This window comes from Planococcus citri, chromosome 1 (genome assembly GCF_950023065.1).
Source record: "Planococcus citri chromosome 1, ihPlaCitr1.1, whole genome shotgun sequence".
NCBI lineage: Eukaryota > Metazoa > Arthropoda > Insecta > Hemiptera > Pseudococcidae > Planococcus > Planococcus citri.
This window is the reverse complement of record NC_088677.1, coordinates 54,313,596-54,327,599: the sequence shown is the minus strand read 5'-3', so window position 1 is coordinate 54,327,599 and position 14,004 is coordinate 54,313,596. Positions and strand designations below refer to the sequence as shown.

Here is a 14,004-nt window from a genome sequence, read left to right as displayed (position 1 = left end):
TTTTTTACATCATACATCTCAAACTTGTATTTATAAATATTACTGTACATCACAATAAAATACATACATTAATTAGTTAACAGACAAATTTTTCAGTTGTAAACATCGCATTGTAAAACAGTAAGACTATTGTCCAAAAATATTTTCGAAATTGCTATATTATGCAGCTAATTTTAGAAAACAACGAACGTAAAATTTAAAAATTCTGCAGAAAAAACACAATCCTATTACTTCTGTAGGTTTTTGATTTTTAAGGCGATTTTTTCTTTGGTTTCAGTTTTTATTTGAAATTATTATCAAAAAGATATTTAGAATTTGAGAAATTACAAGCGTCCATATGTCCTCAGAATTCGTTGAAGTGCCTATGGAGAAAATAGTACAACACACGTGCAATATGACGCTATTTTCGGGCTCAAGATAGACGCTTTGTGAGAAAATGACTACTGCTATCATTGGAATTATCATATGTAATTTAAACAAAAAAAAAATGACCGTAGATTATCGTTTAAATGAAAAAAATGAGGTAAAGGTAAGTTGAAAAAAAATACAAGGAATAATATGACACCGGGTAATAAACAGCTCTTAACTGCTTTTGAAAGTAAAAATTATTTCCACAGTAATTAACTCATAAAAATACACTTCTTGGGTATAATGTCTCAAGAAAAGTTCTTCGGAATTTTTTTGTAGGTACATTGATTCGGAAAAATTATTCTAAACATGCGATACAAAGTAGTAGGATAAGTAGGTCAACTACTGCTAGATGGACCACTCGGTTCTATTAAACGATAACGCTCGTCTTCTCCACCAGAATTCCTCAAGTTTTCGATCACAAAATTTTTGTTTTTATTTTTTTTTGAAACAACTAATCGTCTATTTGCTCCGCTTCCATAACTACGTGATTTCAGATGAAACATTTGAGCAATTCTGAAATGAAAATTTCAAGATATTTAAAACCATAATAATTGAACTGTTCTTACTGAAAAACGTGCACCACTAATAATTGGAAATACGTACGAATGTAATTTACTCCGTTCTTCTTTCGTAAAATCATTAGAAAATAACAGATCATAATGGGTATCGTTCTCAGCATAAGCTTTTAGTTTCTGCCTTATCTTTTGGATAACTTCGGCTTCGGTTAAATTCGTACCAAATCCACTCCGATGAACGGATTCTTGAACACTTCAATAAAGACAAGAAATTCCGTAAGTTCTAAATTATACATCGAGTTTAATCGGCATTTTCCTCTACTTACGTAACCGGTTCCGAAATTCCTTGCTCTGTTTTTCCTAGGCCACCGCCTTTCCAACCCATCAGTTTCATCATTTTATTACCAACGCAATTTTCATCAATTCGTGACGTTTCTACGCGTTCAGTCAAGTTTTTATCAATCGTAGAACCATCAGTCAAGATTTTGATTTTTTCCTTTTAAAAAAATGAGAAAAAAAAACACTGAGTAACTTAGGCAATAGATTAAAGAATAATTATTTTAAATTCAATTCTATCATCAACCTCAAGCGTGTAGCAAATTTCCTGCATAGAATTGAGCAACTCTTGAACCGCAGCTTTTTTAGACAGTTGTTTACTACTAGCGACAGATGTGGATAAAATTTTACTTTGAATTAATAAATTACATTCCCATTTACTGTAATAAAAATGACGAATTATTTTTCAAGGACTAATACGAACTCGGTTTTATGTATTTATTTTGCAAAATATAGTACTTACTCATTAGTGTTACTACGTTTAATGATATCATACTGAGGAGTGATTTTATGGTGAGAAAACGAACGGTGTAAAATAGCAGCACCATGATCGAAAAAATTTTCATCGATATTCTTCAAAATTGTTATGTTATTAATTCCCGGAAACAATGAAAGTAAATCAAAAACTTGTGTAGAAAAAATACAATTCTGCGGATCATTTGTTTTGGCGGTGTTAGCTTCTTCGATTTTATCGGCGGTATCTTCTATTTTGACGGTAGATGAAGTAAGAGTACTATTGGATTTGTCTGGATTTGAAATAATTGACGAAGAAATTAGGGAAGGTTGAGAAGTTGAACTATTGCTATTATTATTTGAAATACTGGCTGCAGATTGTCCTGTAAATTCAACGGATGAAGTTACAAAAACACCAAGAAAAATATGTTTGAACAATTTTTCCGTCTTCAAAAACGACAATTTTCAACACAAACAAGAAACTCACAGGTGGTTCTACCTTTAATTTTTGCACCAGCTGCGTCTGATGCCTGGACAAAAGTTCTTTGTATTTTATTTTGTTTTTTCTCGCGGAATGAATCTGCAATTCCTTCTGATAATTCGCCGACTAATTTCATAGTGTCTTCCGGATACCTGTGAATAGATAATTCAAGTTTATAACGTACAGATATTAACATGCATTATTTTAAAAATATATGAGGGAGATATTACCGGCATCCGAGAAGTTCAATATTGAAAAACACTTGAGCAAGACATATTAATTGATCTTCCGGGTACTTATCTTTATGAGCTAACAAAAAAGATCTTCTCAGTTCCCAATGCTCCTGACATTCAAAAGGAGATTTATATTTCTCCACGTCCCAACTTGTATCGAAACCCATTATTATAAAAATTCAATTTTTAAGTAATATTAAATAAAAGTATTCCACGTTTTACCTCTTAAATAAAAATAAAAATGGCAATGGCTTATTGTTCTCAAAAAAATGATAATTTTTGCACGCCGATAAAAAGCAGTGTTGGTTCTTTAAAATGCAAAAATAGACATCTTTCAAAAATATTGACTGATACACAAAAAAACGATTAATGATTAATAAAAATAAATACGAAAATTTATTAAAAAATTGAAAAATATATTGATAATTATTTACATTTTGACTTACTTTGAACGTTTCTTCCGAAAAAAACGTCTAAAAAATGTATTCTCACATCACGAATGTTTTTTTTGCTATTTTTTTTATATGAAAAATTGAAACCTGTTTCAAATTTCAATGGAAATTCTTATCATATTCACGGCATTGGAATATGAAAATATGAAATGAAAGGAAAACTATCAAAAAATTTTGATTTTTTTCAGTGTTTTCTTCTATTTTCTATCTTGTAATATCTTATAATTATCATTAATTCAATATTATGTTATTCGCTGTACATTCTTCAGGCAATTGAAATTGTTACAAGAAAAAAACAAGTATGTTTGGAGTAATTAAGACCAGGCCGCTTGTAGAAGTCATCTGCAAAAATCATCTCTTGAAATACAACAGTAAGTTCATTCTTTTTGATGTATCTTCCTGTATTACTACCTTAAAACAGGTGACTTGAAATGTCTACATTTTTCAGAATGTTTCAATTCCACCAGTACTGCTGCGAACCAGTTCGTGCACCCTGTCAAAGACCAACCTAAAAACGCCGATATTGATTTAAATGTTCGTCATATATATCCTGAATTTTTGCCGGACCCAAATTTGAAGATGAGAAATCATATCAGAGAGAAATTAGAACGTTCTGACATGTTGAAGAGAAGAGCTCATATCGAATTACCCGAGTTTTACGTAGGTAAGGTCTCATTTGTAATTCGCAATTGCCTTATTTCCAATTATCGTTTGAAAAGCTCAAATTACTCTTCAACATTATCCATTAGGCAGCATTTTGGCAGTGACTTCATCGAATGTTCATGCACCCATGAAAACTACTCGTTTCTTAGGTATCTGTATTCAGCGTGAAGGCTGCGGATTGAGGGCAACTTTTACTCTTCGAAACACGGTGGATAATCAAGGTGCGATGTTAATTCTGAAAATTAAAATTTTACGTGTTCATTTAAAATTCTACGTTTACACAATCCATTTAATTTTGGTTCTATTTGTAGGTATTGAAATTACGTACGATCTTTATGATCCTAAGATTCAAAAAGTAGAAGTTATTCGTTTGGAGAAAAGAATTGATAAAGATATTCGCTATTTGGCCGATGCTGAACCTGAATACACAACTTTCCCTATGGACATGGAACCAGAATATCTAGCTGAAGGAGAAACTGTACCAGTGAATCCAATACAAGTAAAACCTCTCTCCATTTTTTGTAAACAAACAAAAAGGGTCGAACGTGCCAACTGTGTTTGTGTTTCTTTTGCTTAGGTCAAATTGAAACCCATACCTTGGAGAGCTCGTTACGAAATAAAAGACTATAAAGGAATTAAGGATTACGATCTACCCGAATATCGATGGAAATTAGCTGGCAGGGTGCAAAAAATTCCTGAAGAGTATGTGAAAAACGACTTGATGCAAATTTACAGGTTTGAAATTTTGCTCATTTGTGACCTCACTGCTGTGGATTTCATTTTGAAAAACTCTTAACAAATTACTTTTTTTTTTCAATTTCTTAGAAATACAATTCCAGAAGATGAGCAGAAAGAAATTTTCACGGAAGTCTTATCTGAAATTCAGAAGTATGAGATCAAGAGAAGGAAAATTAAACGTAGATCCGGTTTCGTTCCTCCTAAAAAATCAGCGTAATATGTGGATGTGGATGATAATTTACTGTACATATTTCACGAGTATTAATAAAACTACTGTTGACTTTTCAAATTATCATTATTCATCATCATTTTGTGAAGTACGTTCTAATTGATTTAGTGCTCAGTTAATTTCTTCCTTCATAAAGTATGTATTTGTTAACTTGTTTATGTTTTTTCATCGACATCATGAAATCGGAATGGGCTTCCGGCTTGCTGAAATTAGATTTGAAAACGAAAACAAATTTTTAGATGCCGTCGGGTACTGTATAAAATTAGGAAATTCGTATTCTTCATTAAAATTTCCACTTATGTACTATGCGTACTCAAGATTTTTTTTTAATTTTATGAATAATTAAATATTCGAACAATAAAATTAATGTCGCTTTCTAAGCATGGTATTTGTACATCAACACTCATTCCCTGATCAAATCCAACGCAATTTTCAAATAATTTGTTGATGAATTGCATTTTCATTACATTGAATTCAGTTTTGATCAGACTTATGAATTTTCAGTTCAAATAATGTATTTTGTAGTTGGTTTCTTATATCTTACTCTCTGAACATGAGTGTAAAAAATTAATTTACTTTTCTTGCGCGGATCCTATAACGTAAAACCCCTAATAATTTGAAAAAATGTTTAGTTCATTATTGTAGGTATATCTTCAATGGCGAACTACATGTACTATCATACTACGTAGGTAAGGCTTCAAAGACCCAATCATGAAGTTTTTTTTCAATCTCAGAAATTTGGATGCATTCAAGAAACTCTTTCTAGTCTTTCTCTTTCAAAGTATTTCCTTCATTTTTTAAAGAGAGTATTATTTAATTGAAAAAAAAATAAATGACGAGTTATGATTATGAATTTATGACAATTATGACATAAATACGTTGCGATGAGCGACGTCGCAACGGTCGCATCATCCTGTAAATTTCATAAGGCAGATTTTTTTTCAAGCATTTTTATTTGCTGCATTTAGGTACGCATTCGTTCAAAATTTCAAAATTCTGTCAAAATATGAGGTAGTGAGTGACTACTGACTAGTGAGGTTCCTTCTCAAATTTTTTCAAATTTTGTAGATTTCAAACCTTTTTCAAACAGAAACAGAACGATGATTCGCATTCTCAGAGTTAGCTATTTTTTCATTTTTTTATACTTGATTAAACTGTTTGAGAAGTTGATTCTCGAATGCTCTTCAAAACAGCTGTGACATCCTACCGCATCCTACTCATCATTTTTGTATTTTTTTAAAAGAATACTTTCAATCTTTTTAGAATTTTCAATTTCTTACTTCTTAAAATAATTGAAAACGTTGAAAAATTAAAGATAGATATTGGTAATATATTATTTTTCAATCTTTAAAAACATAATTTGAAATTTTCACCAACCTTGTTATGGCAGAACAAAGTTCAAGAATAGATCCTTCATTCTGATCACGTTATTTTTTTACGAAGGATTTTTAAGGGATTTTTGTAATCAAATATTGGTAACATTTATGTAAAAAAAGACATGAAATGCCGCTCTCTCTATAATTTTCTGATTTTGTGTATGAAGAAGGAAGATTTGAGAAAATATAGCGTTTATTAAACATAAATAATGTAATTCTTGCAGTAGCTTATGTGTTTACCAGAAGTGTTTTTGAAATTTATCCTCACTTCTATGTTGGAGTATGCATTTTTCTTCGAAAGGTTTTTCAGTATACTCCCATTATCGTTAACAACTCGTTACTTCAGTTATAAAACCGCATTTTATGTGCTATCTTGTGGCAGCAACTCCAGCTGAAAAAGGGATTCAATCACTAGAGATTTGAAATATTATGCCCATCATCGTACCGCAGTCATATACTTTATGAGGTAATGTAAAATCTTAAATTTGAAATTGAATTATTATTATCACTAACGCACCCCTGAATGAGGGCTATCACCACTGTAACACTTCCTCGTTTTCGGATCACACTAAACACTAGTCCTCAAACTGTGTTTTCATATTAATGCTGCAATTAAGAAATCTATTTCAGTATCGATGTGTACTGTTATTCATGTATAAAGGCGGGAAATTTCAATTGTTATAGCGTTAGTTGAAAACAATTTTCTAACCTGAGGGATTCCATCTTACTCTCAATTAACTGACTCAAATTTTCATTCGTGTATTTTGTATTTGATGCAACGTAGATTGAACATGAATCTCTAATTTAATGATTATGATGTTTGTTGTAGAATGGAGAATTCTTCCATTGAGAAAGAAGTGAATTCAGTTGAAAACACCGAAGATGCAGATCGTGTAAATCATATACCATCTAAAAATGAAAATGCTTCGAGTAATGCTGTAGCGGAGGATGTTTCTAGTAACGATATTGATGTAGGCCCCACGCTCGATGGATTAACACAGAAAGAAACTCGTAAAAATGAAGGTGATGTTGTTAATCTTAAACCAATTAAGTCGTCTGGTAATAATTCTATTGAGATTAATGGCGACTTGAATGAAAAATCTGATGAAAATCTATCAGAGTCCAATTCACTACCTAATGATAAAATCATCGAAGTAAATGAAGAGATCGGTGCCGTTTGTTCAGATTCAAGTAAAGAATCACTTGATGCGAACGAGGATAAAAATGATACGTCTGCGAGTTCCAATGGTAAATCCAGTAATCGGGAAAAAGAAAAAGATGATACTCCGTCTATTCCGAGTACTAATGAAAACGGCTCGGAAGTGGATTCGTCGCAACTTGATGATTTATCGTCGAGAAATAAGAATATTACAAACTCCAGCTGTGATTCTGAAGATTACCTTTCAGCTACGGATTCAAACGAAATTTCTACGCCAGCTAAACAAAGTAAATCAGGCGATGGATCACAAATTAGTATAGCTGATGAGGTTACCAGTGATGAAGTGGATAGTTCTGTGGCTCGAGACGACAGTGCGAATTTTAATAGCTTTTCCAAATCGGTACCAAGTGTCGAGAACCACGAAAAAAGTGAAAATTCAACGAATTCTCTCGAACCTATGGAAGTAGACAGATCGCCTTCTCCTGCCAGTATTACCGAAAGCAACGAAAAAGACGATTCCAATTTCGAGTCAGCGGCCAAAAGCCCCGAGCAAAAAGACACTGTAGAGGAAACTAGTGAAAATCCCAAATCAATGAATAAAGACAACCAGCAAGCTGATTCCAACGTTGACAAAACCAATGAGAATTCGGACCTAATAAACGAAGATCATGATCCATCAAAAAGTGAAGACCAATCGTCTAGCACTGCGGAAAAACTTGACGATGATCAAATCACTGATAACTCGCTGCAAGATACTTCTGCAAACGTTGACAGCACCAAAGAATCGCCAGGTGCCGATGCTTCTGCAAACGTCGATAGTACCAAAGAAACGTCAGGTACCGATGTAACTTCCGTTAATACGAGTAACTCGACTATCAGTAAAACCGTCTCAGAAACCGTTAATAATAAAGAATCAACGTCGGAAGAAACCTCAGATGCAAAAAATACCGAAGTTTTGCATATCGATGAAAACGACGAAGAGCCGGAGGAAGTGATGGATACATCAGAATGTGACCCTTTTGGACAAGTTTCCGAAAATGCAGCGACTGAAGTTGAAGAAATGGAAGTTGATGGAACCAGCAGTTGTAAAGATGCGCAAAGCGAAATGGTGGAAATCGTTACCGTCATCAATTCAACCGAAGAATATTCTAGTAGTAGCGAATCGGCATCGAAATCAACTCATGAAAAATCGTCGACCGACGATTCCGTTGATCAAACCGATGAGAATTGTATCATCCCAGATAACGTGAACAATGAAGGTGACGAGGGTGCTAAGACGACCATTGAAGTTGTAAAACCAAAGTTTGATATAACGCCGGTTCGTTTGGAAAAATTGATGGATCCGAGTAAATTTGTTAATTCGCAAGAAAAGAGCAATGAACTAATCCAAGATAAAAGCAGTAGTACTACCAACGATCCAGATTCGAATAATCTTACAGTTACCAGTAGGCCACAACGACAAGCTGCAAAAAAAGCTGAATCTCAAATTAAGGTACCTCTTATCAAGTTCTCTTACAAATTGAAAAATATTGTATTGTTATTTTACATCGATAAAATTTTCTGCTCCAGGAAATCGTTGCTCAAACCGAAAGTGAGAGTTACAATATCGAAGATATTGAAAAGTTAGCAGAACCGTCGCTGCAAGTTTGTTACCGTTGTAGTCGTGTAAGTGAACTTTAATCATTCGCATTACCATCTTAGAAAATATTCTATCTTACGATGTTATTTTGTTTTCAGCTAAGGCAATGCCGATTCGTAGCTTCGTTAGGGTCTAGGACAGTGTATCTTTGTCAAGAAAGTTGTTTCGAGTCCGCTTCAGAAAAGAAAGGAATAACGTTGAAATGCACGTCGAAATTACAACCTGCAGCGCCTCAGAAAGCCCCATCGGTGCCGGATTCCATCCACTTTCTAAGAAAATGCAGCCAATGTAACTTACATAATATTTTGGATGATAAGTCATTGACTTGGGAAGCTATGGATTTTTGCAATGAAGATTGTTTAAGTACGTATTCTGTTAGCGTAACAATTCCAAAAATATCGACGGAAAATTCCTGCATCTTATATTTTATAATTTCTAGGCCGTTACCAAGTTCAGCATGGAGCGAATTGTGCGTTTTGCAAAGGAAGTGTTCAGCATATGAGCATGGGAAAATATTCGGTACGATTTGGCTTAGAAGCTAGGCAGTTTTGTTCCGGCACCTGTTTGGAAGAATTCAAAAAAGGATTAAAGTCGTGTAGCTACTGTCAACAAGATATTACCAAAGCGACCGATATCATCACTGCCCAAATTGGCGATAAAGGACAGACGAAGGTAAATTTTGAAATTTATTTTGTGAAGTTTTCGACCTTGTTAATTCTGAAATATTTGTAGGATTTTTGTTTGCAAAGTTGCGTTGAAAAGTATGAAAGAATGAGCACTAATTCGCCGTTGCCAGTCATTCGAGACACTTGTACCGTTTGCGCTCAGTTGAAAGATGTTGAGGTTCAGGTTTTTATACAGTCAAGAACACACCCCTTGTGTAGTGATGTTTGTTTCATGACTTTTAAATTCGCCAATAATATATCTGATGTTGGTGAGTGGTTTATGAACCAATTTAATGTATTTCTAGTTGTATTATCAACGACCTAATTTAATGGGAAATAATTTTCAGATCAATGTCACATATGTAAAAAATTCTACGAAGAAGGAAATCCTGATAGTTATTTCGTATTTCACGATGATACTCCGTATAATTTTTGCAGCAAAGTCTGTATGAATGTGTTTATATTATTTAGAAGAAAAATCGTGCCATGCAATTGGTGCAAAGTGAGTGTCTATTTACTCAAATTAAATCAAAACTGTAATTATAGAACTATAACTCAAATATGTACGTATGTTTTTCATTTTAGGTGAAGAAGTACAATTTTGATATGATTAAAAGGTGTTCCTCCGGCGGAAGTAGTGTTATGATGTGTTCATTGAACTGCCTAACGTTATATCAAGTTTCTATGAATGCTACCTCAACGCGAAAGTAAGGATTGAAGATGTTTATCTCAATGCCTAATTGCCTACCTGTACAAATCAATGTTCTAATGTTTAATTTCATCGTTTCAGAATCAAATGTGATCTCTGTTCATCCATTAATTACGCGCAGTATCATTTAACGATGTCAGATGCAACGATAAGAAATTTCTGTTCTTATAATTGCGTAATGATTTTCCAAACGCAATATAATAAAACGCCATTAACGATGCATGAGCCTAATAAATCAAATTCAGCTCCAGTACCTCTCGGTTAGATTTCAACATATCTGCATACGATTTCCGCAAAGAAAAGCAATCGTTTTAACGAAATTTTATTTTCTGTTTTTTTAGGAGCTCCTAAAAGAGCTATACTTCATCAAAAAACAGTTGTTACACCGAGTGAGTATAACAGTCGTGAAATATAAATTATGTCTCGTGAACTGAATTTTCGTAATATTTTTTTTTTGCTTCGCAGCTAACGATCTTCAGCGAAATTCTATTCAAAAATCCATTACTACCGTAGCCAACGGACTTTTACCGCAGCTAACCAGTACTGGGACTTTGAAAGTATGTCAATGAAGTTTTCATTCAACTTTCTGAGGGCGTTTCTTTTACTCTGAATCTTATGTTGACAGATAAGCAGTCCATTGACGGTTGCAACTGCAAGTGGTCCTAGTACTCTGCTGACTACAACGTCGACAGCCAAAACACAAACTGTTACGAAATATATTCAGCAAATCATCATTAAACCGCCAGAACCGAAAGAGACGACGAATAAGTTCACGCAGTGTAATATAAATACTGCCAACAAAAGTGTTTCTTGTCAACCCGAAGTTTCCACGCAGGAAACCCAAACCGGTAATAATTTAACAATACACAATAAAATGATGACTACTTCTATGTCAATGGCGACTAATTGCTAACATATGTGATGCTTCTAGATGAAATTTCAAAGTATCCGGCAATCGTACCTATTCCGGTTCCAATATATGTTCCTGCTCCAATGCATATGTTTACTACGCCTTTTCCAGTACCAGTACCGTTTGCATTACCCATACCTGTGCCTATATTCATACCGACCACTAAAAGTACTTATAAAGGAGTTGTTCAATACATAAAGGTCAGCAGAAGTACTTAATTGATGAGAAGTGAATTCGGTAGACGGTTTTTGACAATAAAAAAATATATTTTATTTATAGGAAATCGTTGATAAAACGCCAGCTAATCCTTTCGAAGCTGATTTACTCTTAATGGCCAAAATGGTTGCTGGTGAAGAAAAACCCGAAGAATCGGAAGAAGTTACGAAAAATGACAGTGGCGAAGACGATGAAATGCCATTTGTTGACGCTACTCAAGGTTAATAAAATTTTACTCGTAAGATCGTGCCTTCAGAAAAAGACCATTCTTTATTAAATTAAATTTTCATGTTCCGTAGATGGTGAAAGTTTCGCTGAATCTGAATCTTCAACGTCTAATAATTTTGGCGACGATGTATTACAAATGGCTATGAAAATGGCTACCGAGCAGTTGAGTAACTCGCCGACAGTAGACTTGGAAGCTGAATTAACTTCGAACACGATTACACCGCAGACACAAACTGAAGGTAGCTGGAATGAAATTATAATTACATTTTGTTGGCGTGGGATCGAATTATAAGACAAGATATTTTGTAGACAACAATGCGAAAACCGAAGTGGTCGATGTTCCAGTAGAGCCTAGAATGACGCGTACTCGAAAACGAGCCAGTAAAGCAGCTAGTGAGACTCCGACTCGAAAAAGAGGACGGCAACAAACCACAGCTCCAACAGAAAATGATTCACAGTCGAGTACCGCATTATCTCAGTCCCCCGATGTATCCTCTGCGTCTGTGGTTCCAGAAAGTGAAAGACCCGATGTTAATATGTGTCTGAAAGTGAGTCTTGGTGATTATGCGTCACTTTTCTTAGTCTCTTAATTACTAAGTACGTATATAATGCATATTTTTTTTTTTTTTGTTTTTAGTTTACAATCGGAATAAGAGCATGGAAACAGTGGCTGCTAGCTAAAAATGAACAACTCGAACAAGCCGCCACTGCTGCAAATAAGAAAGCCAAAACTTTCAATTTGAATATTTTAAAGTTGACGACGGATGAACTGAATTACTTGCTATGTTTATTTGTGAAAGAAGTTCGAAAACCGAATGGAGATGAATACGCTCCTGATACAATCTATTATTTATGTTTAAGCATTCAGCAGTATTTATTCGAAAACGGTCGAATCGATAATATTTTCACCGATACGTTTTACGAACCTTTTACTAATGCACTTGACGAAGTGGCTAAGAAATTTTCCGAAATCAACGACGCCACTCGTAAGTATAAACGTGGGTAGTGTAAATGTATATTTTGATGAACTGTGTGAATAATTCCCATTGAATTTTCAGAATATATCGTGACGCGTGTCGAAGAAGAACATTTGTGGGAAAGTAAACAGTTAGGAGCACATTCTCCTCACGTTTTATTAGCTACTTTGATGTTCTTCAACACAAAATATTTTAATTTGGCGGTATGTTATCAGAAGTTGTAGCGTTACTGTTGTTTAGTATCATTGGTTTGCAGAATATCAACTAATCTTGAATCTAACCATTTTACAGACTCTCGAAGAGCATATGCAGCTATCGTTTTCACATATAATGAAACACTGGAAACGTAACCCGAATACTCCAGTTGGAAAACCAGGTTCACCAGCAGCCAATAGAAATGTTGTTCTAAGATTTTATCCACCTCAAGCAGCATTAGGTAAGTAACTGTAAAAAGGAATCTTAATCACCAAATGAATTATTATTTCACTGACCAATTCTACGTTCCCAGATGCTCCTAATTCTCGAAAGAAGAAAGTGTACGAACAGCATGAAAACGAAGTTAATCCTTTGAGGTGTCCTGTTAAGTTATATGAATTCTATTTAAGTAAATGGTAAGTTTGGAAATACTCCTTTCTTTGTATCTTAACAGATGACGATAACAGTTTAAAAATCTTGATCTTCTTGTTTTTCTATAGCCCAGAAAGCGTTAAACAACGTAACGACGTATTTTATTTACAACCAGAACGTTCGTGCGTTCCAGACAGCCCTGTATGGTATTCGACGATGCCTTTGCAAAAAGATTTATTAATGAAGATGCTGCACCGGGTTAGAATGGTGAAAGAAGTGAATGTTTCACTTTTGGCCTCGTGAAATGAGAAGTGAACCGCCTGATTACTTGTCATTATAAGTAATCGAGCATTGGCGGTCGAAATTTGTTGGTCATTGATTTATTATTCTCTTTTACTTTTTCGTAACAATACATTGTACTATGTACTGTGTATGTTTAGTTTTAGTGGAGATGTGTCTATTTTAAGGATACGAGTTATATGTATTGGAGTTTTCATTTATTTGATTTTTTTATATTTCATTTTTGTATAATGCTTTATATTATATAGTTTGATTTTTAAGGTTTGTTTGTTCATTTGTTTGTTCTTTTTTTTTTGGTAATTGTAGTGTAAATATTATGCTGTACATGTTTACATGTTGGGATACTTAATTGTGTATTTTTGAAGTGACGGTAGTTCCAGGGTTGCATTTACATTGCAATAAACTTGACGATCGTCTTATGTAATTTTCATAGGAAGTGATTTTATTTTCAATCACGATGTCAGCATCGAGTGATAATATGATAAGTTATGATTGCCCTGTTAAATTTTTTTTCAGGTACCTAGACGTATGTTGATTAGGTTTTACTTTGTAATCCATGATATGTAGCAATTTTAGGATAAGTCATGAGATGATTTATTTTATAACAAGTTACTGTTGTAAATACATTATTATTTGAAAATTTTTTATTCTTCATTCCTTTTTAGTTTTTTTCTCCTGTTGAAAATAGGAAGGATAATATGAAAGGAGAAGGAATAAAATAATCGAACGAATTTAGCCATCGGAATA

General features: G+C 33.8%; 3 protein-coding genes across 3 annotated transcripts; 2 read left to right on the top strand and 1 right to left on the bottom strand.

Moving 5' to 3' along the window:
• Window positions 1–12: 12 nt before the first annotated feature.
• Window positions 13–2,703, bottom strand: LOC135832795 (NF-kappa-B-repressing factor). The gene is made up of 7 exons (XM_065346272.1): window positions 2,427–2,703; window positions 2,215–2,348; window positions 1,726–2,098; window positions 1,510–1,642; window positions 1,253–1,422; window positions 1,015–1,179; window positions 13–924 (listed from the first exon to the last, which is right to left on the bottom strand). The coding sequence occupies exons 1-7, from the start codon at window positions 2,594–2,596 to the stop codon at window positions 747–749; spliced, it is 1,323 nt and encodes a 440-aa protein (XP_065202344.1). The 5' UTR covers window positions 2,597–2,703; the 3' UTR covers window positions 13–746.
• Window positions 2,704–3,002: 299 nt separating this feature from the next.
• mRpL19 (mitochondrial ribosomal protein L19) lies at window positions 3,003–4,571 on the top strand. Its single transcript, XM_065346286.1, has 6 exons — window positions 3,003–3,252; window positions 3,330–3,545; window positions 3,631–3,765; window positions 3,856–4,043; window positions 4,122–4,279; window positions 4,370–4,571. The coding sequence occupies exons 1-6, from the start codon at window positions 3,183–3,185 to the stop codon at window positions 4,497–4,499; spliced, it is 897 nt and encodes a 298-aa protein (XP_065202358.1). The 5' UTR covers window positions 3,003–3,182; the 3' UTR covers window positions 4,500–4,571.
• Window positions 4,572–6,002: 1,431 nt separating this feature from the next.
• woc (without children) lies at window positions 6,003–13,899 on the top strand. Its single transcript, XM_065346263.1, has 21 exons — window positions 6,003–6,353; window positions 6,717–8,538; window positions 8,616–8,711; window positions 8,784–9,048; window positions 9,125–9,357; window positions 9,418–9,619; window positions 9,698–9,852; window positions 9,936–10,057; window positions 10,141–10,319; window positions 10,401–10,448; window positions 10,525–10,616; window positions 10,685–10,907; window positions 10,991–11,169; window positions 11,249–11,405; window positions 11,485–11,652; window positions 11,723–11,961; window positions 12,051–12,399; window positions 12,472–12,593; window positions 12,682–12,826; window positions 12,899–13,001; window positions 13,086–13,899. Exons 1-21 carry the CDS (start codon window positions 6,349–6,351, stop codon window positions 13,258–13,260), a joined length of 5,079 nt encoding a protein of 1,692 aa, XP_065202335.1. The 5' UTR covers window positions 6,003–6,348; the 3' UTR covers window positions 13,261–13,899.
• The last annotated feature ends 105 nt before the right edge of the window (window positions 13,900–14,004 follow it).